At 36.9% G+C, this 27,026-nt stretch overlaps 1 protein-coding gene across 11 annotated transcripts in view; it reads right to left on the bottom strand.

Moving 5' to 3' along the window:
- CHD9 (chromodomain helicase DNA binding protein 9) overlaps positions 1-27,026 on the bottom strand; it is a 274,674-nt gene that overhangs the window by 157,187 nt on the left and 90,461 nt on the right. For all 11 annotated transcript variants that reach the window (XM_038008486.2, XM_038008481.2, XM_038008485.2 and 8 more), the window contains exon 2: positions 15,366-16,980. In XM_038008486.2, the coding sequence (XP_037864414.2) occupies positions 15,366-16,817 (1,452 nt within the window). In that variant the 5' untranslated portion in view covers positions 16,818-16,980. The remainder of the gene's footprint in view (positions 1-15,365; positions 16,981-27,026) is intronic.

Raw genomic sequence — 27,026 nt, 5'->3', positions numbered from 1 at the left:
AAACACAATTTTATTTTTAAAAAGAAGTAATGAACTAGACTTCATCAAAATTAACAACTTTTGCCCTTCAAAACACGTTTTAAGAAAAAAAAAAAAGGCAACCCACAGACTGGGAGAAAATATATCTACAAAATATATATCTGACAACTAGAATATTACAACACAACAACAAGTCAAACAACCCAATTTTGTAAGTGGGCAAAAAATTTAAACAGGGACTTCACCAAAGGATATATATGGATAGCAATAAGCACATGAAAAAAAAATGTTCAATATCATGAATCATTAAGGAAATATAAATTAAAACCACAATCAGATACCACTATCCACCTATCAGAATGGCTAAAGTTAAAAATACTGACCATATCAGATCAAGCACTGACAACGATGTGGAGCGAATGGAACTCTTAGACACTGTCAGAGGAAAAGTAAAATGGTACAATCTCTTTAGAAAAATATTTTCCTGGTTTTGTAAAAAGTTAAATATATACCTATTAAAAACCCAGCCATTGCCAGGTATTTACCCAATGGAAATAAAAATATATGTCTTCACAAGACTACACAAAAATTTTCATAGCATCTTCATTATAATAACCCCAAACTGGAAATCGTATCCATCATCAGTTGAATGAACAAATTGTAGTAGATCCATATAACGAAATATTATTCTAACAATAAAAGTGAATGAATTATTTTACTTGCAATGACTGGGTGAACCTCCAAATAACTGTGTTGAGTAAAAGAAGCCATACAAACTGTATATACTATTGAATCCATTTATATATAAATACCAGAAAATGGACATATAGCAATCAGATCAGCGGTTGTCTGGGTGCAGGGAGGAGGAGATGGAAGGAAGAATTACAAAGAGGCAATAGGGAACTTTTGCGGGTAATGAGTATGTCCTGTATTTTCACTGTCATATTAATTTCACTGGTACATACATATGTCAAAATTTACCATATTCTATACTTTAAATATGTTCTGTTTATTATATGTCAATTTTACCTCCCTAAAGCTGAAAATTTGATATAGAAAACAAATAGGTAAATGGTTATGAAGTATAAAACTAAAAGCATATATCCCCAAAACATAAAAAGTGATTATTTCTCATTGGTGGGATGAGGGGCTACTTTCCCACTTTGTGTGTGTGCGCGTGGTTTTGTTTTGTTTTGAGATAGGGTCTCCCTCTGTCACCTGCAACCTCTGTCTCCTGGGCTCAAGCAATCCTCCAACTCAGCCTCCTGAGCAGCTGGGACTACAGGGCGCATCACCATACTGGCTACATTTTTTTGTAGTTTTTGTAGAGACGGGGATTTGTGATTTTGCCCAGGCTGGTCTTGAACGCCTCAGTTCAAGTGATCCACCTGCCTTGGCCTCCCAAAGTGCTAGTATTATAAGCATGAACCACTGCGTCTGGTCCTTTGTGCTTTCTAAACTGTTTTCTGAATACTTTCAGTGGACATGTATTACTTTTGTAGTTGTCATATGTCTATCTTCCCACACACGAGGCAGTCAATAGAAACTTCAACTAAATTGTTTTCATTAATAGATTAAAATATTACCAATCCTCAAAGGAGAAACACAAAAGTATAACTGATATTTTAGTACCTACCAACAATTATTACATAATTATCTGTGTCTATACTGCTGCCTTAATAGACATTATTTTAGAGGTTCATGCATTGGGACTACCTTTTGTTACGCATATTTGTTATATGGGCCTTACTTCCTTCATGAGTTGCAAAAAAAGCAGAATGCCTAACAGTGTATTATTTATGGTAAGTGTTCCAAAATTTTTCTGAATTCATCTATAATATCTTATTCACAAAGCTGTCTTAAAATATCAGTGCTTAGCACATAGTATGTTCTCAAAAATTTGTATCCAACTTAAAAAAACTTAAACCCTTTTGTTCAGTATCAGTTTAACTTAAATAAAATACTAAGGGCTAAACAAAATCAGAGATGTTGACAAAGCACTTGTGAAATTCAATCAGAATTTCTGGAAACTTGTGGTTAACAAGCTTCCAACATACACACACACACACACACACACACACACAATTACAAAATACTAGTACTCCAAGATGCATTTTACAAGGTCAATCAAAAAGCAAATGAGCTCCTTGAAGAAATGGCTCATTCCAGGTCTAAGGCAGGGTAATTACAAAGTTCTTGCACCAGAAATACTTAGAGATCAATGAGCATCTGTTAAAAGAGCATACAGTTGGCTTGATAGGGCTTCCTCTGGCCAAATATTCAAAAAGAATAATGATGGCAATCGGTTTTAACATTGATTTTTAACACATTGATTTTTATAAACACATTTTTATAACATATTATAGCACACTGACTTTAATGCACTGATTTTTACAACTGATTTTTTTAAAAATCCATGAATCTAACTCTTTTATATAAAAATCCCCGCAATTAATTACAAAGGTGAAAAGAAAAGATACCTATACTGAGAAAACCAAGCATCACCAATAATGGGACAAACTAACATCGTGTGTCTTAATGTGATCCAATAGATACCATCTACATAGCATTCTCACAAACACACAAAAAATTGCTTAACCTGATTTATGAATAACCAAACAAATACAGACAACTGGCTTCTACCTGTACTGTAAAAAAATGTCATGTTAGGATGGAACAACAGAAAGCACAGGGAAAACTTGTATTAGGTTAAAGGAGATTAAAGAGACATAACAACTAAATGCAATGCCTGACCCTTGATTGGATCCTGAAATTTAAACCAAATATCTCTCTAAAGAATATTATTGAGACAAGTTAAAAATTTTGAATTTGGACTATATAGTATACAATGTTATTTTATGTTAGATTTCTTGGTTGTAGTAAAAGTATTATATTCAGGGAGGCGAATGTTCCCGTTCTAAGGGGAGTCATGTTAAAATATTTAGGGGCAACGTCTCCATGATGTCTGCAACTTACTGTCAAATGGTTCAGCCAAAGAAAAATTAGAAATAAAAACAGTGAGAGAAAGCAAATGTGGCAAAATAATTAACAATTAGTGAATATATGTAAAGGGTACTATTCTTTCACCTTTCTGGTAAGTTGAAATTTTTTCAAAATGAAAGGTTAGAAAAAATGAGAGTTTCAATACAGGTATTTTAAAGAAATTCATAATATTGACATTTCTAATATTGTTGAAGCTGACTTGGAGCTTCCTTTTTTCTTGTAACATAACAAAAATACCAGTTGAGATATAGCCTTAAAGCCCTCTCTAGCCAGGAGCCATGGCTCATGCTTGTAATTCCAGTGCTTTGGGAGATCAAGGTGGGAGGGCTGCTTGAGGCCAGGAGTTCAAGACTGTCCTGGACAGTATAGCGAGATCCATCTCTACCAAAAAATTTTATTTATTTATGTGTTTTGAGACAGGGTCTCATCTATCACTCAGGTTGGAGTGCAGGGCATAATATCAGATCACTGTGGCTTTGACCTCCTATCCTCAAACGACCCTTCCACCTCAGCCTCCTGAGTAACTGGGACTACAGGCATGCACCAAAACGCCCAGCTAATTTTCTATTTTTAGTAGAGACAGGGTTTCACCATGAGGCCCAGGCTGGTTTCAAACTCTTGAGCTCAAGTGACCTGTCCATTTCAGCCTCCCAAAGTGCTGGCTCCCAAAGCACCATGCCTAGTGGCTCACAGCTATAATTTAAAAATGTTTAAATTAGCCAGGCATGGTGGCCCATGCCTGCAGTTCTAGCTACTCAGGAGGCTGAAGTGGGAAGATCTCTTGAAGCCAGGAGTCCAAGGCTACAGTGAGCTGTGATTGCACCACTGTACTCCAGTCTGGGTAACAGAGCCAGACCCTATCTGCCCCTCTACCTTGAAAAATAGTCTCTTTATATTTGTACTTTTAGTACTTAGCACAATACCTGATAGATGGGTGCAAAATAATTGCAGTTTTTGCCACTGAAAGTTTTGCACCAACCTAATACATAACAGGTGCTCTATGAACGTTTGTTGTTTTTGCTGCTGTAAGTAAAAAGCAGTTAGGTACCATAGAATGCATAATAAACTTAGAGCCAAGTTTCTACTAAACCATTAGTAGCTATCTTATATTAGGTCACTTTCCCTCTCAACACCTCAAATACTTCATTTGTAAATTCTGTAAAATAATACCAACTTGTATATTAATCTATCTATCTATATATATCCCAATGTACTACTAAAAAACTCAATGTGAGTAAAACCACTTTTAAAAATATTGTGCAGGCTGGGTGCGATGGTTCATGTTTGTAATCTCAGCACTTTGGGAGGCCAAGGTAGGCAGATCACCTTAGGTCAGGAGTTCAAGACCAGCCCAACCAACAAGGTGAAACCCCGTCTCTATTAAAAATACAAAAATTAGCTGGGCGTGGTGGTAGGCGCCTGTAGTCCCAGCTACTTGGGAAGCTGAGACAGGAGAATTGCTTGAACCCAGGAGGCAGAGGTTGCAATGAGCCGAGATCGCGACACTGCACTCCAGCCTAGGTGACGGAGCGAGACCCCATCTCAAAAAAAAAAAAAAAAAAAAAACAGTAATAAAGCATATGTTATTATTATTTCTATTTCTAATTCTACTCAATGTTTCCTGTATTATTTTTAAAAATTACTTCCAAAATCTTACTTTCACTTAATGTAATTAGGAGAAAAAAATCCTAGGAAATTTATCTTACAATATAATCTTCTAAGAATATCTAAGTGACCAATAATCCTTTTTTTGACAAAAAACTCATAAAAGTTGAATCCCAGAGCACATTTTTGTAAGAGTTTTGCAATAATTTGTAATAAATTTAGGTAGAGTAGAAGCTAAAAAGAGAAGGGTTCACTTTCTTGACACTGTCATTTACCAAAGCAATTGGACTTTAGACAGCTATATATGATATGTATATATGATACACATTATATTATGTATATAATATGTATTTCAAGAATCAAATAATTACAGATTTTTAAATGCCATGAAACAAAGAGCTAAGCTAGAAACTTAGAGGAACACCTTCTTTAAGAAGAATGAAAATTAATTTTTTGTTTGTAAATCACTCATTACAAATCACTAAGCTAGAGGGCTAAGAGAAAGTGCTAGAAACCACTTTCAACTGAAAATGAATCAGAAATGAAAAGAGAACATCTCTGAAATTATAATATAGAACAATAGGAAAGTAGGACAATTTTCTCTTAATCATCTCTGCAACCTCAGTGCCTGGCATAGTTTCTCACAAATGGCAGACATCTAGTAAATACTGAACAAACAGAAGTGCTAAAAAGGCAACATTTCTAAAACACAGATGTTATTTAAAATTCAGTCATTCACATGTGTATACAATTTATACCTACATTTGACAAGGTACAGTAAAGTTACATTTTTAAACACTAAACACAGAGATAAAAAATTTAGACATTAAAATTGACACATACAAAACTAAAAATTACTTCTCAATAATCAAAGACAATCAGGTACAACTGTATCTTATAATATGGTCTATTATATATGTATCTGTCCATAGTGTGGGTACTGCTGTCATTTCTGACCACCTTTGAACACTACACAGTTTGATCTATGAAAGGAACATGCTAACTCATTATATGACAGCAAGCAAGTCATGATCTTTCTAACCTTGTTTATTCTTTGCATATGAGGATAGAGTAAAACCATGTCCAGGTCAAAAATTCTATGAATCCACGAAATGGTCAATGTAAACCTGTATTGTTTTCAGGTATACAAACACATACTTATGTAGGAAAAACAGCTCTCAAAGATTATCCTCTTTCCATAATTTGTCAGGTAATCCTTGCATAGTAAATGTGCAAGGTATTTGCATAGGTGACGAAAACAAATGAGCAGATCTTATTTAACAAGAAACTGCAGTCCATGCTTCCTAACTATATCCACACCATATTGTATTAAAACATTTCCTTAATTTAAAATCATTTCAGTCCAATTACCCAAATAGAGAAACCTTGTCATCCATACTTAAAAGTATTTCAAAATAGCTTTGTATTAATGTTACAATTATAGGAACAAATTTGATGACTCTGTAGGTCCTAACAAATTATCTTAAATTTCATATATCAATAATGATAAATAAGTGACTGAGTAGCCCTAAGGTATCCGGGAATGTACCTCCTAAACACAATTAAACACAACAAAATTTTGTGAGACTTATTTTGAAGTTTGGCTTCGGTCTCACATTCTTCATATACTGCACTAATCCACAAATTTCTCACCAACAGCTGGGTTTTCCACATTCCTGGAATTTACTTTCTGTTCACCTCTTACCCTTAAGTATGCATGCTAGAGGTCAATAGCCTTAAAGCTAATGTTAACAACTGGAATTTCTGTTACTCTGATTCCTGACAGGCAGTACAAAGCTTAACTCTTCTACAGTATACTACATAGTTTAATAACTAGGATGTATTTCAGAACTAGCTAATATTCTATAATTTCCCAGATAAAAGAGAACATTTTAATACAGAAGATCTGACAGAAATAACAAAACCAAGAACTAGTCCATTTTAAGTGAAAAAATAACTGAAAGAAATTCCTAGACAGAATTTCTATTTTATGCTTTGGCTTAGTCAGACAATTAGGAATTTTGAAACTTTTATAAGTAATACTATGCCAAATGCATAAAGATTTAAACAAATTCTGAAAAATAGAGGGATGGTACCTTATAAAAGTTTTAGTTATTCAAGAAGACAATCTAAATATCTTATAAGTTATTTTTCTTCTTTTTGCTTAGGGTAAAAGTAGAGTGACAAGTTTTTAAATTGTGCATATATCTGATGCTTTTTTGACTTAGGAAAAGGTACTATTTTTAAAAATAGCATGCTATAACTAAAGTACCTTAGGAAAAAAAACCAGCAAATAGCTTGGGTGTGAGCAAACTACACCAAATTCTTCGCTTTAGTTTTATACAGGTTTTCTTCTCTTTCATAACTAATATATATAAAATTAACTGTTTCTGCTTAAGATGATTTTCAAATATCTAATGTATTTCAATCGAGTCTTATTTAAGTTAGGGTAATTTTTGGAGGTATTAAGAATAACTGTCAAAAATGTAAACATATGAGGCCTCCTTTTTAAAATCATCGTGTTCTAACAGAGCATTCTACCACCACTACCATTACCTTCTCGGGGGGTGGGGGGCAGAATGAAAAGATCCATGTAATTAAAGTTTTTGAGTCTTGCTAAAATATATTCCAACTATCTGGAAAATTTATTCATCTATAACAAATAGTTTCCTGACATAACTGGATAGTGGAGGTCTTGTCATATGTTTACCTTTCTTCATCTTTTGTAATTGCCACTCAGGAGTTAAATAGGCAATATGAATGTTATGTCCTATAATGAAATCTAAAATTACCACCATAGAATCTTAAGAGCTGAAATAACTTTCCAATTTAGTCCATTTTTCACTTGCTACAGAAATTCTTTCTGTGACATATCTAAGCTATTCTATCTCCCTGCTTTCAGTGAAGAGCTTTATTTCAAACTTCTTCCTTAAATTAAATGACAATCTGCTTTTCTGAGACTTCTACTTACAAGGCCTAATAATGACCTCTAAAGTCCTTCAAAATATTTGAAGACAATTATTGGATTTACCTTTAGGGCATGTGTTGCTATCGTCTTACACATAATCTTACAAAAAATGTCAGAACATGGCTGGGAGTGGTGGCTCGTCCCTGTAATCCCAGTACTTTGGGAGGCCGAGGCGGGCAGATCATTTGAGGCCACAAGTTCAAGACCAACCTGGGCAACATGGCAAAACCCCATCTCTACTGAAAATACAAAAAAGTAGCCAGATGTGGTGGGACATGACTGTAATCCCAGCTACCTGGGAGGCTGAGACACAAGAATCGCTTAAACCCGGGAGGTGGAGGTTGCAACGAGCTGAGATTGCGCCACTGCATTCCAGGCTGGGCGACGGAGCGAGACTCTGTCTCAAAACAAAACAAAACACCCCAAAAAATCCAAAAACCAAAGAACACTTTTTAGGTTTTGCTGTTGTTGTTGTTGTTGTTTGTTTTTTGAGACGGGGTCTTGCTCTATCACCCAGCCTGGAGTGCAGTGGCATGATCCTGGCTCACGGCAGCCTCAACCTCCTGGGCTCAAGTGATCCTCCTGCCTCAGCCTCCTGAGTAGCTAGGACTACAGGTACACACCATCACTCCCAGCTAATTAAAAAAATATATATTTGTACAGTCGGGATCTCACTATGGTTTCTCAGGCTGGTCTTGAATTCCTGACTTCAAGTGATCCTCTTGCCTCCATCTCTCAAAGTGCTGGGATTACAGGTGTGAGCCACCATGCCTGGCCTAGTTGAGTTTTTTTATTTTCTTTTGGCATTGGCTTTTCCTCTGCTAATAGAAAAACGATTGTGAATATAGCCAGAAAACATGAGAGGCATGATCTTTGCCACTTAAAGATTCTAAAGCCAGTTTTTTCCTTAATAAATTAATTTTTCAATCGCAGAAGAGGGAAGAAATCAGGTAGTATATTATTGTTAAATATTACAACGTATTAATATGCTTTGAAGTAAAGTGAAAGTCGTTAAGACCAGAAATAATGGAGTCAAATTGGGTTTGAATCCAGTATGGCCATTTACTGGCTGTGTGACTTGGGGTTTATTACTCAATTTCTCTGTATCTCTGTTTCCAACCATGTAAATTGAAGGAAAAAAATCATACCCAAATAAAAGGATGGTTGTGATGGATCAATGTGATAACATATGTTAAGTATTCAGAACAGTGCTTGGCACAATGTAAATGCTCTATGTCTTACCTATTATAATTTTTTATTACTATGCTTCTACTTTAAATTCAATTATTACCATAACATATACAATAACAATATGAAGATATTTTAATCACCTTGATTAAGATTTTTCCAGATCTCAGTAATAACCTTACTTTTTATATGGAACTTTAGCAACATTACAATGGTTGCTAAACCATTACAAATTATTCAGTCACTCAAAACCATTTTTAGAAAAATACTTAATGCCATGAAAAATGTATGCAACATATTAACTGGAAGGTTAAAAAGCAATTTGCCAGAAAGTGTGAACTATATGATCTCAATTTTGGAGGCTGAGGCTGGTGGATCACCTGAGGTCGGTAGTTAGAGACCAGCCTGACCAACACAGAGAAACCTTGTCTCTACTAAAAATACAAAATTAGCTGGGCGTGGTGGCGCATGCCTGTAATCCCAGCTATCTGGGAGGCTGAGGCAGGAGAACTGCTTGAAACTGGGAGGTGGAGGCTGTGGTGAGCCAAGATCGCACCATTGCACTCTAGCCTGGGCAACAAAAGCAAAACACCGTCTCAACAAAAAATAAAAAATAAAAAATATGTATAGGAGAAATGGGAAAAGGACAAACCAGAGATCTCACTGGAATCTTATATAACACAACAGCAACAGTGATTATCTTTTGGTAATAATATTACAAATGAATTATTCTTTACATTGTTTTTGATATGGACCAATTTTTTTTATGATACCCATTTATTAAATTTGTCAGGCACCTTGGTAGGCTGAGGTGGGAGGACTGCTGGAGACCAGAAGTTTCAGTCCAGCCTGGGCAACAAAGTGAGACCTTGCCTCCACAAAAAATAAAAAAATTTAGATAGGCTTGGTGGCTCACTACAGGGGAGGCTCAGGCAGGAGGACTGCTTGAGTCCAGGAGATAGAGGCTGCAATGAGCCATGATCACACCCTACTGCACTCCAGTCTGAGTGACAGAGACCCTGTCTCCCACCAAAAAAAAAAAAGCCTTCTATGGGCTGCTCATAACTCAAGCCTATCTTTCTTTTAAAAGTTTTTTTTTAAGTTTATAAGTAATGTAAATTTCTCTACCTTCAGGAAAAGAAATAATAATTCAAGGTAATAAAAAAAGTACAAAATCTATCAAAATACAAAAGGCAACAAAACATTACGTATGAGTACATCTTAAAATTCTTTTTTTTTTTTTGAGACGGAGTCTTGCTCTGTCACCCAGGCTGGAGTGCAGTGGCCAGATCTCGGCTCACTGCAAGCTCCGCCTCCCGGGTTCACGCCATTCTCCTGCCTCAGCCTCCCAAGTAGCTGGGACTACAGGCGCCCGCCACCTCGCCCGGCTAGTTTTTTGTAATTTTTAGTAGAGACGGGGTTTCACCGTGTTAGCCAGGATGGTCTCGATCTCCTGACCTCGTGATCCACCCGTCTCCGCCTCCCAAAGTGCTGGGATTACAGGCTTGAGCCACCGCGCCCGGCCTTACATCTTAAAATTCTATTTCCTGTTTTGAATGCCAGTTCTGCCATCCCTCATAACATGTTTCACTTACACAGAACTTTTACACTAAACTTACAAACATTGAGAGATCACAGTGCTCCATGTTATTCCCACTTCACAAATAAGACAAAAACTAATGATTCTGTTATAAAGACAGCAGAAAATATTTGTCATGAGAGCAATAAAAAGTTCAGAGTATTAGTCTCTCAAAATTCCTTTGCTCCAAATATCAAGAGATGATAAATAAGCTAGTATTTTCCCTATGTTATGTCTTGTACATACTTATATTTGGAAACACTTGCTATAGCTTCTCACTTTTTTTCTTTTTTCTTCCTCCTCCCGACAACCCCACTATTCTCTATCTCCCTCCGGCCTCTCCTCCCACTGTGTCCTGGCTCTCCTCTCTTTTCTAAGCAGTAACATTCTAAAGTCAAATCAGCAATATTCACTGTTGTTAACAATTGCCATAGACTTTAGGGTACGCTGAGAAATTTGAAGTGATACCTACAATCGCCCTGCTACAGTTGGGAAATTTAAAAAAGCAAGGCTGGGTCAGGCACGGTGGCTCATAACTGTAACCCCAGCATTTAGGGAGGCTAAGGTGGATCACTTGAGCTCAGGAGTTTCAGACCAGCCTGGCCAACATGGCAAAACCCCATCTTTACAAAAACATACAGACATTAGTGGGGCATGGTGGTGTGTGCCTGTGGTGCCAGCTGCTTGGGAAGCTGAGGTGGGAGGATTGCTTAAGCCCAGGAGGCAGAAGTTGCAGTAAGCTGAGATCTACCACTGTACTCCAACCAGGGTGACAGAGTGAGACCATCTCAAAAAAAAAAAAAAGAAAAAAAAGAAAAAAGCAAGGCTTAGAAATATTCTTTAAATATTCAACATTCTCACTAAAGCTTTCTAGAATTCTAAATAGAGTGTCATCCATGGTTTTTTAAACAGTAGATTAAAGAATGTCTTGTTTTGGCTCTAACAAAATGTACCTCAAAATTATTTTTCATAAACTAAAAAATTATGCCACTTCATTATGTTTAAATCTGTTAACTTCTATACACATGTAGTGATAGTAATTTAGTCTAAAATGAAATTACTACAATTAAGAAAGTTAAAGAAGCCCAATAAAGAATCCAGAAAAAAATTTATTTCCATAGAACCTGTGGAGGCATCATAATAACATAAGAACTCCTTATTAATCATAACTATATAGAACATGCCAAAAATTATATAGGCAAAAAAGTCTATGCTCTGTCAAAATCTGTCATAAATTCCACATATTAATTAATTTGCATTTCACATATTTAGGATGTGTGATCTATAATTCAGTACATATAAAACTGATATGCAACATATAATAATAATCGTAAGAATCCTCTCTACCAATCCATCTCTCTTTTTCACTCTTAAATCAACAAATACCAAATATCACTGTTTAAGAAGTAATAGGAAACTTGAAAACAGAGTCTTTTTTTTTTCCTTTTTTTTTTGAGACAGGGTCTCACTATTACCCAGGCTGGTGAGTGGAGCAACACAATCACAGCTCACTGCAACCTCAAACTCCTGGGCTTAAGTCATCCTCCTGTCTCACCCACCCAAAGTGTTGGAATTACAGGCGTAAACCATGCCACCTGGTTGAGACAGACTTTCTTTTCTTTTTTTGTTTTGAGACGGAGTCTTGCTCTGTTGCCCAGGCTGGAATGCAATGGCGCAATCTCGGCTCATCACAACCTCAGCCTCCCGGGTTCAAGCGATTCTCTTGCCTCAGCATCCCAAGTAGCTGGGATTATAGGCATGCGCCACCACGCCCAGCTAATTTTTCTATTTTTAGTAGAGATGGGGTTTCGCCATGTTGGCCAGGCTGGTCTCGAACTCCTGACCTCAGGTGATCTGCCCACTTTGGCCTCCCAAAGTTCTGGGATTACAGGCGTGAGCCACTGTGTCCAGCCGAGAATAGACTTTCAATAAATGAAAAAAGTATTCCAAACAAACTGCCCTTTATCAGTTTTTGGACATGTGAAAAAAAGAACAAGTTAACAAAACAAAACAAAAAAACTGAAACAAAAACTGAGTGACTTAAAACCGTATTATCAGTGTAGAATAAGATGATTTATGAAAGGTTGGTTAAGGTAGGTCTGAAAATAACTTCTCTCAGATGGAGTGCTCTCTATCTACATGCTAGCATTAGAGACTGCTTTAGTTATTTATAATTACCCTCCATTCACTCCAAATTTATTAAAAGGAGTCCTTACTACTTTTTAAAGCCTGGGAAACATGTTTAGAAATGCATTAATTAAAAAACAAAACAAAAACAACAAAATATGAATCAAAATGATAACATGTCTTAGAAGAATAAAATGTTTAAAAATAAATCAATAAGCTCTCATAATTTCAAGTATACACTGGACAAAAATGATTGGTCAAACTAGTCAGAAACCTACATACAAAGTAGATAGATGCACCTAAGTTCAACCAGTGGAGAGTTTTCCCAGGGTCCTTCTGAGATGCTTGATCTTCTTCCAGTAGAGGGAGCAAAATCACAATACTCAACTCATGTCACAAAAAGAGGGGGAGATGGAGGGTTTATAAATGTCTTTTAAATATTTCTACATCTTCCCAGACATTTCAAAAAATGTGCTGAAATATCGTTCTGAAATAGAACTAAAGTGGCCGGGCGCAGTGGCTCACACCTGTAATGCCAGTACTTTGGGAGGTCGAGGCGAGTGGATCACCTGAGGTCAGGAGTTCAAGACTAGAGATCAGCCTGGTCAACATGCTGAAACCCCACCTCTACTAAAAATACAAAAATTAGCTGGGCAGAGAGGCACACGCCTGTAACCACAGCTACTCAGGAGGCCGAGGGAGGAGAATCACTTGAACCTGGGAGGCAGACGTTGCAGTGAGCGGAAATTGTGTCAGTACACTCTAGCCTGGGAAACAGAGTGAGACTCCTTCTCAAGAAAGGAAAAAAGAAATAGAACTAAAGTCAACCCAATGGGAAAGACATAGATTTTATCTTTTTCAAATACTTCAAGGCTTTAAAATGAAAAATGGATCCCTAAATATTTAATTTCAAGAACTTTGGTACATTTCATTGTCCACTGAGTATCACAGGTAACCAAGGTATTGAAGCATTTTATGAATCCTTAATTTAACAAGAGAATTTTTAAAAACATAAAATATTACATTAATTTTTTATTATAAAAGTAATATATTCACGATAAAATTGTAGAAAGTAAGGGAAAGAAAGGTGTAATTGCACTAACTAAACCTATTTTCTTCTGGTATTTTTTCATATGCAAATTTTTTTTTCTCAGAGACAGGGTCTGATTCTAATGCCTAGACTGGCAGTGGTGTGATCATGGCTTAACTCGGCCTGGAACTCCTGGGTTTGAGCTATCTATCTGCTCACCTCAGCCTCTTGAGTAGCTGGGACTACAGGAGTGCATCATCATACCTGGCTAATTTTTAAAAAATATATTTATTGTAGAGATAGAGTATCGTTACATTGCCCAGGCTGGTCTAGAATTCCTGGCCTCACGCAATCCTGTCACCTCAATCTCCCAAAGTGCTGGGATTACAGGCATAAGCTAACATACCTGGCCCATATACATATTTTCATACTACTATGAAAAAAAGTATAATTAATAAAAACACTTAAGACTGGGCAGAGTGTCTCACGCCTATAATCCCAGCACTTTGGGAGGCCGAGGAGAGTGGATTGGTTGAGCACAGGAGCTCAAGATTAGCCTGGGCAACATGGCAAGACCACAACTTTACAAAACAATACAAAAAAATAGCCAGGCATGGTGGCACGTGCCTATAGTCCCAGCTACCCAGGAGGCTGAGGCCGGAGGATCACCTGAGCCCAGGGAGGTTGAGGCTGCAGTAAGCCCTGATAGTGCCACTGCACTTCAATCTGAGTGATAGAATGAGACCCTGTCTCAAAAGAAACCCCCCCCCCAAAAAAATTTATTTCTTACTATATGCTAGGCATAGTCTAAGCATGTGTACATGTTATAAATCTATTAATCCTTTCCAAAGCCCTATTAGCTGGATCCTATTATTATTTCACACTTTAAAGATGAGGAAAAAGAGACACACAGAAATTATCTAAGTCAAAGTCACCCAACTAGTAAGTAACGGGACCCATGATTCTAAACCAGGTAGTCTGGTACCAGAGGCCACACTCTTAACCTTGCTTTACTGTGATCTTAATTTTGAATTATGCTCTTTTCTCCATCATTAACATACTCTCAATGTTAGTGTTCAAAATCTTTTTAGTGCCTATGGTCTATCATGATTACAACAATGAGTCATTGCTTTTTTCAGCTGTCCCTTGTAAGTATATTAAGATAAATATCTTTGGGTATATACTTCTGCTATGTTTGGGTTATTAAAATGGAGAATTTTTATACTCTTTAATCTAGTACCAAATTGCTTTTCAAAATATTTGCATCAATTAACAAAGCCATGTAGGTACTAATTTCACCATAAATTTGCCAGCATTAAGCATTAATATTTAAAATATTTTTCTAATAGGTAAAAATAAAACCATTCTAAATTGAATTATTATTAAAGCTGCATATTATTCGGGTTTTGTTTATAATTTAATTTCCTTTTTGTGAATTTCAGCTTATATGCTTTATCTAGTTATCAACTGAGATGTTAAAAGTTTGCTAATCAATTTATAAAGCTTTTTATAGGAATATTAACTCAATGTTGATTGTACTTGCAATAAAATTCTCCCAGTCTGGTTTTTCCCTTTTAATTATGATTATTAAGTTGTTTTTGATAAAATAACTTTCTCTCAAAGGTATTCATAAACATCACAAAAGAAGTCTTAACACCTTACAATTTTCTAAATATAGAAGTTAATCTATTGCTTTGAGCATATCAGTGAATCACTTTCAATATAAGACTTGTAAAACAATATAAACCTGTATCAAAATATGTATGTTCACTTAATGGAATTACTAAGTTTGAGAAATCCTGACTGTGTCTCATATAAAATTAACTCAATGACTAACAGTCCACCCTACCCCCAAATCTCCAAAATAAAAGCAAAGAGCTACATACCTGTCGCTGTAGACATAGGTGATTTCTGTCATGTAAATGCTGATGATTAGAAAATGATGAATGCCAACTCCGAGCCTGACTTTGCAACTGAGTCTGAGCCATATCAGAAGACCGTGTTACAAGATGCGAAGTAAACTGCCGATCAAGGTCATGATCTAAAATGTGACTTGAATTATCTTGCCCGAATGTTGACTCATCAAAGTGAGGAAGAAGTCCCTCCTGAAGGAGGTCCTCGGGGTCAAGTCCTGTGAATGGCTCAGTTTGAGATTCCACTTGATGAAGTAAATTCTCTTCTAAAGATGGAAAGCCATTAGTTTCTACATGATCATTGAAATGGCCCATTTGAGTTCCTGAGTCAACAGGATCTGGGAAGTTCATGTGCACAGGAGACAATTTTGAATTGCTATAATTACCCTGAGGATGTGATGAATGCAATATTTGGAAATTATTTGAATTCAATGATGTATTGGGGTTTAGGATATGCTGAGTAGATTCTTGCTTGATTCCTCTATGAGGTGAAAAGGAATTACTTCCAGTAAAATCAGATAAAGTCTGATTTGTATGATTAGGTGCAAGAACTGCAGAGGACTGAAGTAGACTGTTTGGTGATATATGATTACTGGAAAAGGAATAATGTGAAGAAAATTGCTGTGAATTGCTGACAGAACAAGAAGTCATATTTGGGGAAGGTCCATTAAAATTTCCTTCTTGATGATTGCTACACTTGTGGAAGTGTGCTGAAGGAGTCGACGTTTGAGAAAATTGCTGCATTGAAATAGACTGTTGTGAATTAGATGCATTAGTCATTTGTGGTGGGTGGTTAACGTTGACTCTATGTGGACCAGAAACATTCATAAAATTTTTAGACTGGCTAAGAGAATTCTGCCCTGGGTTGAGATTATTTCTGTTTTGTTGTGAGCGTAGTGAAGTGCACTGTGTTTGTTGTTCATTGGCCTGAAATAAGGCAAAGTCATGGTGCGCCACAAAGCTTTTATTTTGATGCATAGAGTGTGAATGTCCTTGTTGGTGAAAAGGAGATCCATTTTGATTTGAAATGCTAGTAGATGTCTGATGGCCCCACATTGGACTGCCATCTGATACATCTGGAAACAAACCATTGGGTTGGTTTTGGGGGTGGATTGGAGAACAATTAAACTGAGAGTGTGGAGATAATACATGTTCAGCTGGGCTACCAAAAGATTGATTAACGTGGTGAAATTTTATTGAATCAAATTGATTTAACTGTTCAAAATCAGTCATCTTCTGATGTGCTGGAGTACTTTGAACATGGTTCAGTGAATCTATGTGCAACGGTTCAAATTCTGCACCCAAATTCAATTCATCAACTAGTGAAACAGGTCCTGGTTGTACAAATGCATCATCCGACAAGCCTTCTAAGGTCTCACCAAAAAGATTGGCATCATCAAAAAAGTCCATCATTGGATCTGTCATCTTGAAAATTCTGTAACAATCCGGTTGTTCACTCCAAATGGAGTATATTCAGCTTCTCTATAGTAGATATTATTGGATCATTTCCGAAGGTTATCAACTAATCCAAAACAGATCAATATTCATTATTGCTCTAAATAATGACATGTCATGAAGTGTCAAAATCCTAGAAAAAAAAGGAACAAAAACAATAAAGAGAAATTAAGTACTGATACATGCGACAACATAGATGAACTCTGAAAACATTATGCTAAGTGAAAGAGGTCAGTGACAAAAAACCACATATTATATGATTCCATTTATATAAAACGTCAAAAGTAGGCAAGTATATACATAGAGAAAATAGATTAGTGGTCACCTAGAGCTGGTGGCATGGTGGGTGGGTAGAAGGACTGGTGATTGGTGAGTGTTAGCTACAGGTTATGGGATTTCTTTTGCGGGTAATGAAAATGCTCTAAAATTGGTTCCATGGTAATGGATAAACAACTCTTGAGTATGCCAAAAGCCACTAAATATACATTTTAGATGAATGAATTGTATGGTATCTGAATTATATCTCAGTAAAGCTACTTTAAGAATAAAAATTATATAAGTAAAATTATTTTGAAACTTCTAATTTTCTGTTATATCTTTTAGATAAGGAGGATCACTTGAGCCCAGGAGTTTGAGACCAGCCTGGGCAACAAGTGTGACACCCATCTCAAAAAAAAATTTTAAAACTACTCGGCCATGGTGGTGTGTACCTGTATTCTCAGCTACCTGGGAGGCTGAGGTGGGAGGACTGCTTGCGCCTGAGAGGTTGAGGCTTCAGTGAGCCATAATTGTGCCACTGCACTCCAGCTTAGGCAACAGAGTGAGACACTGTCTCAAACAAAACAAAACAAAAAAAACAACTGATTTTATTCAACCTAATTACCAACTAATTTTACTTGGCAAGTATTTGCAAGGTAGATCTTTCTGAGAAAAAATTAAGTAGGTGAAGTTACTTTGGATGATTTAAGTTACAGTGGAAGTCTGTGTCTTCTCAAAGAAAATATTTTATCTATCCAATACAACTTTGAAACTTATGACAATGTTAAAATAAGCTAGTAATGTAAAAAGTATGCTCTGGAAAAATTTTAAAATAAGAACTCTAGAGTAGACATATTTTTAAATGACTCAAGAAAAAAATCTTTTTTTTTTTTTGAGAAGGGGTAAGCTATAGCAATCATTTTAATCAATCAAAATTTAAAACTTCAAAATTTAACTGAAATGATGTTTACTGACTCTGTCACAAATGATAACTCTAGAACACGGGTCCCGAAACCCCAGGCTGCAGATGGAATGGGTGCGCGGCCTGTTAGAAACCAGGCTGCACAGCAGGAGGTGAGCAGCAGGTTGGCTAGAATTACTGCCCGAGCTCCGCCTCCTGTCACATCAGCGGCAGCATTAGATTCTCATAGCAGCGTGAACCCTATCGTGAACTGCACACGTAAGTGATCTAGGTTGTGCTCCCTTATGAGAATGCCTGAGGTGGAACAGTCTCATCCTGAAATCATCTCCCTCCATCCACCCCGCCACTTCCCCACCCCCATCCACGAAACCGGTCCCTGGTGCCAAAAAGGTTGAGGACCGCTTCTCTAGAAGATGCATAGTATCATCCACAAAGTTCCTTATTATTAGGGACCTGAAGAATATAAAAACTAAAGAATCAACAAAAAACCCTCTGACTATCCTACATACTTGATACAATGACTAAGTGATACAATGCATATTAAAATGTTTTCCATACAAAAGCAAGATGTTTTTATAATCAGTAATAATAGTAAGTGATGTTTGGTTTGAGGAAGAGTCAGATTTAGAAAGTCACAGCTCAGGAAATATTAGTAAAACATTAGTGAAATTTGAAAATTTAAATTTAGGATATCTAGAATTCTTACTTTTCATCAAAAAATTAGGAAGCCCAGATACTTTTGAGTAATAAATAGCAATTGAAAGGGTATTAACATTAAATTAATATGAATTCAATATTGTCCCTTAATTATTTAGGGCTAGCCCTTTAAAAGGTAACAAGAACTGATTAACTCTGTATCCAGTAAGGATTAAAGCAGGTAAGGACGTGTACTCTTTCTATTCAGCTGTATATTCATTATTTGATCTGATCTCTCTTTTCCTGGGCACCTTACCAGCTAGCATACAGATACTCACATGCCAGAATAACTGTGTCTCCTACCTACAAGCTGAAGTATTTCTGATCAGCTTTCCTGAATCATATCACAAATAAATCTGAAAAACTGGCAAGGTGCAGTGGCTCACACCTGTAATCCCAGCACTTTGGAAGGCCGAAGTGGGAGGAATGCTTAAGCCCAGGAGTTCGAGACGAGCCTAGGTAACAAAATGAGACCCTTGTCTCTACCAAAAAAAAAAAAAAAAAATTAGCTGGGCATGGTGCATTCCTGTAGTCCCAGCTGTTTGGGAGGCCGAGGTGGGAGGATCACTTGAGCCTGAGAGATTGAGGCTGCAGTGAGCCATGACTGAGCCACTACACTCTAGCCTGAAGGCCCTGTCTCCAAAAGCAAAAACAAAAAACAAGGATATTACTTTTAAAAAGTTTCCTCCACTGTTTTAGATTTAAGTTGGAAAATGTTTGATTCTTGTAATGAGCAATAAAAAATTAAAACTCTCCTCCTTCTGCCTTCCTTCCCCACCTACTCGTCTACTCAAAGGCTTTACCCCAGTAATTCTTTCTTCTCTCTCCTGAGTCATCAATTTGTCCCATTCTCATCTGTATACAAACAAGCTGTTATTTCTCTCATCTTCAAATATCCCCTCTCTTGATCCCATTTATTATCCTTTCAATTTTCTCCCCCTTCTTTCTTCCTCTTTACAATAAACTTGAGAAATCTGTTAGGTTTACTGTCTTCAATTTATTTATTGCCATTCTCTCTTGAAATCCAGTTTTATTCCCATCATCTCACCAAACTGACCTGAGAGCATATGACCTTCACATAAGTAAATATGAGGGTCATTTTTCACTTCTCATCTAACACTACCTATCAGCAGCATTTGATGTAGTTATCATGGAGTCCTCCTTAAAACACTTAACTTCATTTAATTGTTATATATGATATTCACTTGGTTTCTCTCCTACTTTTCTGAGAGTTTATTCTCATTCTCTTTTTACAGATTTCAATCTACAAACGTTGGAGGACCCCAACCTCTTCTCTTTTCTATCTATACTCACCTCCAAGGTGATTTCATCCAATCTCAAGGTTTTAAATAAAATCTCTATATTGGCAATTCCCAAACTTACATCTATTAATTATATATCTCTACCTTAAATTTAGACCCATTTACTTAACAAACCACTTGACTTCTCATCTTGGACACTTGATTGGCAACTAACAGCCTGCTATTTACCTTGCCCTCTTTCAAAACAGTGATCTCATTAAAATGCAAGTTAATTCAGGACACTCCTCAGCTCACAACCCTCCAATGACTCTTTATGTCACTCACATGAAAAACTGAAATCCTTACTATGACTTGTAAGCACGGCCCTGCACCACCACCAGAACAGCTCTCTGCCCTTATCTCTGGTTGCACTTCTCTCTTGCTCACCCCCTTGCTTCAGCCACAATGGCCTCCTCAGGTCACTAAAAAGCCAAGCATGAGAGAGTGAAGTCAGCAAAATGACAGAGTAGACAGCTCCAAACACCTGTCTCTTCACAAACACCCAAAACAAGCAGGAAGTGTCAGAACTAACTTTATCACAACTCTGGAAAACAGTCAAATATTTATAACAACCAAGAGAATGCTGAAAAGAAAATACACCTAGCATTCAAGGAAATCTGTATTAAAACACTGGCTAAACACAAACCTAAGTAATAGAGGCTTCAGTGACCTCAGACAACAACCAATATAGTCAATACAGAAAATAGTTTTAAAAAAATGTCTAAACGAATGACTCTAGCCTTCAACAATGAAGAACAGCAAATGCTAAGGGAGGGGGTAAATCTTATTTCTGAAGTTAGCACATCACAGTATTAAATGGTCTGGTTTTCTCATACACATACGCACACACACACGCGTGTGTATGTGCACTGCCGCCCCCCCCCCACACACACACACACATACCCTCAAAGCATACAAAGAATAAGAAAGCCCATCCAAAGGAAGAAAAAAGTTGACAGAAACTGTCCCCAAGAAAGTCCATTAGATTTGATAGTCAAAAACTTGAAATCAAGTGTCTTAGATATAATCAAAAAGCTAAAGGAAACCATGGCCCAAGAATGAAAGCAAACCAGGAAAATGGCATATGAACAAAATAAGAATATCAATACAGAAATAGAACATCTTAAAAGTAACAAAATAGAAATTATGGAGCTGAAAAGTACAACACCTGAAATAAAAAATGCATTATCGTGGTTCAACAGATTTGAGCAAACCGAAGAAATAATCAGCGAACTTGAAGACTTGAAGATAGAAGGATTGAAATTACCAGATTCTCCAACAAGAGGACCACAAAGAAAAAATAATGAAGAGGCTGGACGTTGTGGCTCATGCCTGTAATCCCAGAACTCTGGGAGTCCAAGGTGGGTGGACCACCTGAGGTCAGGAATTCGAGATCAACCTGGCCAACATGGTGAAACCCCGTCTCTACTTAAAAAAAAATACAAAAACTAGCCGGGCATGATGGCAGGCGCCTGTAATCCCAGCTACTTGGGAGAGGCTGAGGCAGGAGAATCGCTTGAACCTGAGAGGCGGAGTTTGCAGTGAGCTGAGATTGTGCCACTGCACTCCAGCCTGCGTGACAGACCGAGACTCTGTCAGAAAAGGACAGGACAAGGGAAGGGGAGGGGACCCTTGTCTCTACAAAAAAAAAAAAAAAAAATTAGCCAGGCATGGTGCATTCCTGTAGTCCCAGCTACAGGAATGCATCTCTCTACTCAGGAGAGAGAAGAAATAATCACTGGGGCAACGCCTTTGAGTAGACGCATAGGTGGGGAAGGAAGGCAGAAGAAGGAGAGTTTTAATTTTTTATTGCTTATTACAAGAATCAAACATTTTCCAACTTAAATCTAAAACAGTAGAGGAGGGAAGGGGAGGGGAAGGAAGGGAAAATGAAGAAGAAAAGTGAACAGAGTCCAAAAAACCTATGAGACAACATCAAGAGAATAAAATATACATTGTGGGCATCCCAGAAGGAGGAGAGAGAGAAAAGGGCAGAAAGACTATTTGAGGAAATAATGGCCCCAAACTCCCCAAATTTGATGAAAGACATTAATCTACACATCCAAGAAGCTCAACAAACTCCACGGAGGATCAATTCTAAGAGATCACATCATAACACATTATAGTCAATTTGTCAAAAGACAAAGAGAATCTTGAAAGCGGCAAGAGAAAAAAGACTCATTAAGTAAAAGAGGGCTTCAACAAGATAAAAGTGGATTTCTCATCAGAAACCATGAAGGCCAGAGGCACTGACATGAAATATTTGAAGTGCTGAAAGAAAAAAACTGTTGACTAAGAATTCTATGCAAAAAACTATTTTTTTAAGAATGAAGAGAAATTAAGATCCATTTAGATAAATAAAAGCTAAAGGAGTTTGTTATTAGTAGAGCTGCTCTAAAAGACATGATTAAGGGAATCCATTAGGATAAAATGAAAAGACACTAGAGAATATCTTGAAGCCATATGAAGAAACAAAGAATACTGCTAAAGGTAATGATATAGGTAAATAAAAAAGCCAGTATAATTGTACCTTTGGTATGTAATGCCTTTTTAAAAAATATGATCCTAAAGGCAAAGAAATAACCCATTTTAAATTTATGTTAATGAGCACTCAATGTAGACAGATGTAATATTTGACAATAACAACATAAAGGTGAAGAGACAGATGTTTAGGAGCTGAGCATGTGTATACCACTGAAACTAACTTGGCATTTAAAATACATTGTTATAACTTTTGTTAAAATTATAATCCCCAACATAACCATTAAGGAAATAACTAAAAAATATACAGAAAAGGAAAGAAGGAAATCAAAATGGCATGCTACAAAAAAAAAAAAAAAAAAAAAAAAAATCTAAATATAAGAAATTGGCAGTAATGGATGAATTAAGGAACAAAGAGCATATAAGACATTAAAAAGCAAAAAGCAAAATAACAGATGTAGGTTTTCCTTATCAATAATTACTTTAAATGTAAATGAATGAAATTTTCTACTTAAAAGGAAGAGATTAGCAGAATGGATAAAAATGAAAACAAAAACATAATCCATCTTATATACTGTTCACAAGAGGCTCACTCTAAATACAAAGTCACAGGAGAATAAAAAACAAGAAATGAAAAAATATATTTCATAAAAATAGTAACCAAAAGAGAACTGGGATATTAGTATCAAACAAAATACTGTAAGTCAAAAAAGGTTACAAGAGGGCCTTGCACAGTGACTCATACCTGCCGCAATCCCAGCACTTTGGGAGGCCGAGGTAACAGTATTGCTTGAGGCCAGGAGTTCAAGACCTGCCTGGGAAATACAGCAAGACCCCATTTCTACAAAAAAATGTATATATATTTTTAATTAGCCAGTATGATAGTGCACACCTGTAGTCCTAGCTAACTGGGAGGCTGAGGCTGGAGGATCTCCTGAGCCCAGGAGTTGGAGGTTACAGTGAACTATGATTGTGCCACTGCACTTCAGCCTGAAATTAAAAAATGGCTGGGTACGAGAGAGAGAGAGAGAGAAAGGTTACAAGAGACAAAGAAGGACATTACGCACTGATGAAAGTGACTCAACTTACCAATATGATATAACAATTATAAATATGTATGCACCTAACAACAGACCCACAAAATTTATGAAGTAAAAATACTCAGAATTGAAGGGGAAAACAAACAATTCTACAATATAATTGTAGAAAGTTATACAATAGTCGGAGACTTAAATATCTCATTTTCAATAATGAATAGACCAACCAGACAGAAAATCAGTAACAAAAGAGGACTTGAACAACACTACAAACCAGTTAGATCTAACAGACATATACAGACACTCTACCCAACAACAGCAAAATATACATTCTTCCAGAGTACAGATGAAACACTCTCCAGGACTGGCCATATGGTAGGCCACAAAACAATTCTTCAAACATTTTAAAATATTACAAGTATACAAAGTGTCCTCTGTGACTCCAATGGAATAAACCTAAATATCAACAGCAGAAGCCAAATTAGAAAAATCACAAAATGTAAAAATTAAACAGCACACAATCAATGGGTCTAAGAAGAAATAACGAGGAAAATTAGAAAATACTTTTAGGCAAGTGAAAATTGAAATGCAATATAGCAAAACTTATCAGATCCAGTGAAAGGAGTGCTCTGAGGGAAAGTTATACCTGTGAACAACTACATTTTTAAAAGACATATCTTAAATTAATAACCTAATTGTACCCCTAAGGAAATAGAAAAGCAAACTAAACCCAAAGGTAGCAGAAGATAATAAGGCAACCCACAGAATGCAAGAAAGTATTTGTAAATCATATATCTGATAAGGGTTTAATATCCAGGATTTTTAAAGAACTCCTACAACTCAATAGCAGAAAGACAAACAACCCAATTTAAAAATGGACAAAGAACTTCATTAGATATTTCACCAAAAAAGATACAGGAATGTCCAAGGAGGACATGAAGAACATCAGTCATTAGGGAAACACAAATAGAAATCACAATGAGATATCACTTCACACCTACTAGGAATGGTATAAAAAATAAACAAGCGTTGGAGAAGATGTGAAGAAACTGAAACCCTCATACATTTCTGGTAGGAATGTAAAATGGTATAGCTACTGTGGAAAACGTGTGGTGGTTCCTCAAGAAGTTAAACAAGCCAGACAGGTACATGTATGCCTGTAGTCCCAGCTACTCAGGAGACTGAGGCAGGAGGACTGCTTGAGACCAGGAGGCCAAGGCTGCAGTGAGCTATGACTGCACCACTGCACTTCTGCCTGGGTGACAAGGTGAGACTTTGTCTCTAAAAACCAAAAACAAACAAACAAAAAACAAAGGAAAATTTTATATCTATATATATTTTTTGAAGGCGGAGTCTCACTCTGACACCAAGGCTGGAGTGCAATGGTGCGATCTTGGCTCATTGCAACCTCTGCCTCCAGGATTCAAACCATACCCAAGTAATTTTTTTGTATTTTTAGTAGACACAGGGTTTCACCGTGTTGGCCAGGCTGATCTCGAACTCCTGACCTCAGGTGAGCCACCCGCCTCAGCCTCCCAAAGTGCTGGGATTACAGGTAAGAACCACCATGCCTGGCCTAAATAACAAAACATTTAAAAAAGTAAAACAGAGAATTACCTTATAACCCAGCAAATTCACTCCTAGGTATATACTATTCACCAAAAGCAACTGAAAATAGGGACTCAAATAGAGAACTTGTACACAAACACTCATAGCAGCATTATTCACAATAGACAAAAGCTGAAAACAATCAAAGTGTCCATCAACAGATATTTATAATAGAATCTTACTCAGCCATAAAAAGTAATAAAGTTTTGATACATGCTACAACATGGATGAACCCTGAGGACACTATGTTCAGAGATATTAGCAGGCAGACACAAAGCAAATATTCCACTTATATGAAGTATCTAGAATAGGAAAATTCAGAGACAGAAGGTACATAAAACTAGATTAGAGGTTACTGGGGCTAGAGGAAGGGGAGAGTAGACGTTATTTGGTAATGGGTACAGTGCTTTGAGGTGGTAAAAAAAATGGAGACAGGTAGTGGTGATGGTTGTACAACACTGTGAACGAAGTTGATGCCACTGCACTGTACACTTGACAGTTAAAGTAGCACATTTTGTCATATGGATCCTACAATTAAAAACAATCTTGAAAGCCAGGAATGTACGATATTCCAGGACTTTGTATTTACTGTACCCTCTGCTCAATGTACCGTTCTTCATTACAGCAAGTTCTTTTCTCAAAAGTGACTTTACTAGTGAGGCCTTTCCTGATTGCCCTTTCTAAAATGTCATCATTTCCCCTCCGATGCTTCACTCCCCCTTCCTTGCTTTATTTTTCTGTCTTAGTGCTAGCTAACATTCTAGAGTTTACATATTATCTTAAAGCCTATACTCACCATAAAATTTAAGTCAGTAATTTTTATATGATGTATCGTTAGTATCTACTAAATAGTAGCACACAGTATCAGATAATAAGTATTTATTCATGAAAATGACAAACTTTTTTTTTGGTGAGGGAGAGGGAATGCTACATAAGGCAGAAACTGGGTTTTAAAACAAATCTTTTGTGAAACTTTAAAAAAAGGTAGCAACAATGATTATTTGGACATTGAGTTTACAGCCCATTAAAAACCCTTTTTTAATGTGGTAAAATAAGTGTAACAAAAGTGACCATTCTAACTTTTTTTTTTTTCTTTGGAGACAGTCTCACTCTGTCCCCCAGGCTAGAGTGTAGTGGTATGATCTCAGCTCACTGCAACTTCTGCCTCCCAGGCTCAAGAGATTCTCGTGCCTCAGCCTCCCAAGTAGCTGGGATTATAGGCATGTGTCACCATACCTGGCTAATTTTTGTATTTTTTGTAGAGATGGGGTTTTGCCATGTTGGCCAGGCTGGTCTCAAACTCCTGACCTCAAGTGATCCACCTGCCTTGGCCTCCCATGCTGGGATTACAGGCATGAGCCAAGTCCATGCTAACTATTTTTAAGTATACAGTTCGGTAGTGTTAAGTATATTCTCATTGTTGTGCACCAATCTCTGGAACTTTTTAATCATATATATATTTTTTTCTTCCTTTTTTTCTTTTTTTTTTTTTTTGAGGCAGAGTCTCACTCTCACCCAGCCTGGAGTGCAATGGCATGATCTCAGCTCACTGCAACCTCCACCTCCCGGGTTCAAGTGATTCTCCTGCCTCAGCCTCCTGAGTAGCTGGGATTACAGGCACCCGTCACCATGCCTGACTAAATTTTTTTTTATTTTTAGTAGAGACAGGGTTTCACCATTTTGCTCAGGCTGGTCTCAAACTCCTGACCTCGTGATCTGCCCGCCTCGGCCTCGCAAAGTGCTGGGATTACAGGTGTGAGCCACTGCGCCCAACCATAAAATTTTAACTCTATACCCATTACCCACCACTTCTCTTAACCCTTACTCCTGGCAATCACCATCTACTGTCATTTTGATGAACATGACAACTCTAGAT

The sequence above is a fragment of the Chlorocebus sabaeus genome, chromosome 5 (genome assembly GCF_047675955.1).
Source record: "Chlorocebus sabaeus isolate Y175 chromosome 5, mChlSab1.0.hap1, whole genome shotgun sequence".
In the NCBI taxonomy this organism is placed as follows: Eukaryota; Metazoa; Chordata; class Mammalia; order Primates; family Cercopithecidae; genus Chlorocebus; species Chlorocebus sabaeus.
Note: the sequence above shows the minus strand (reverse complement) of the source record. Positions and strands in the feature narration are given on the sequence as shown.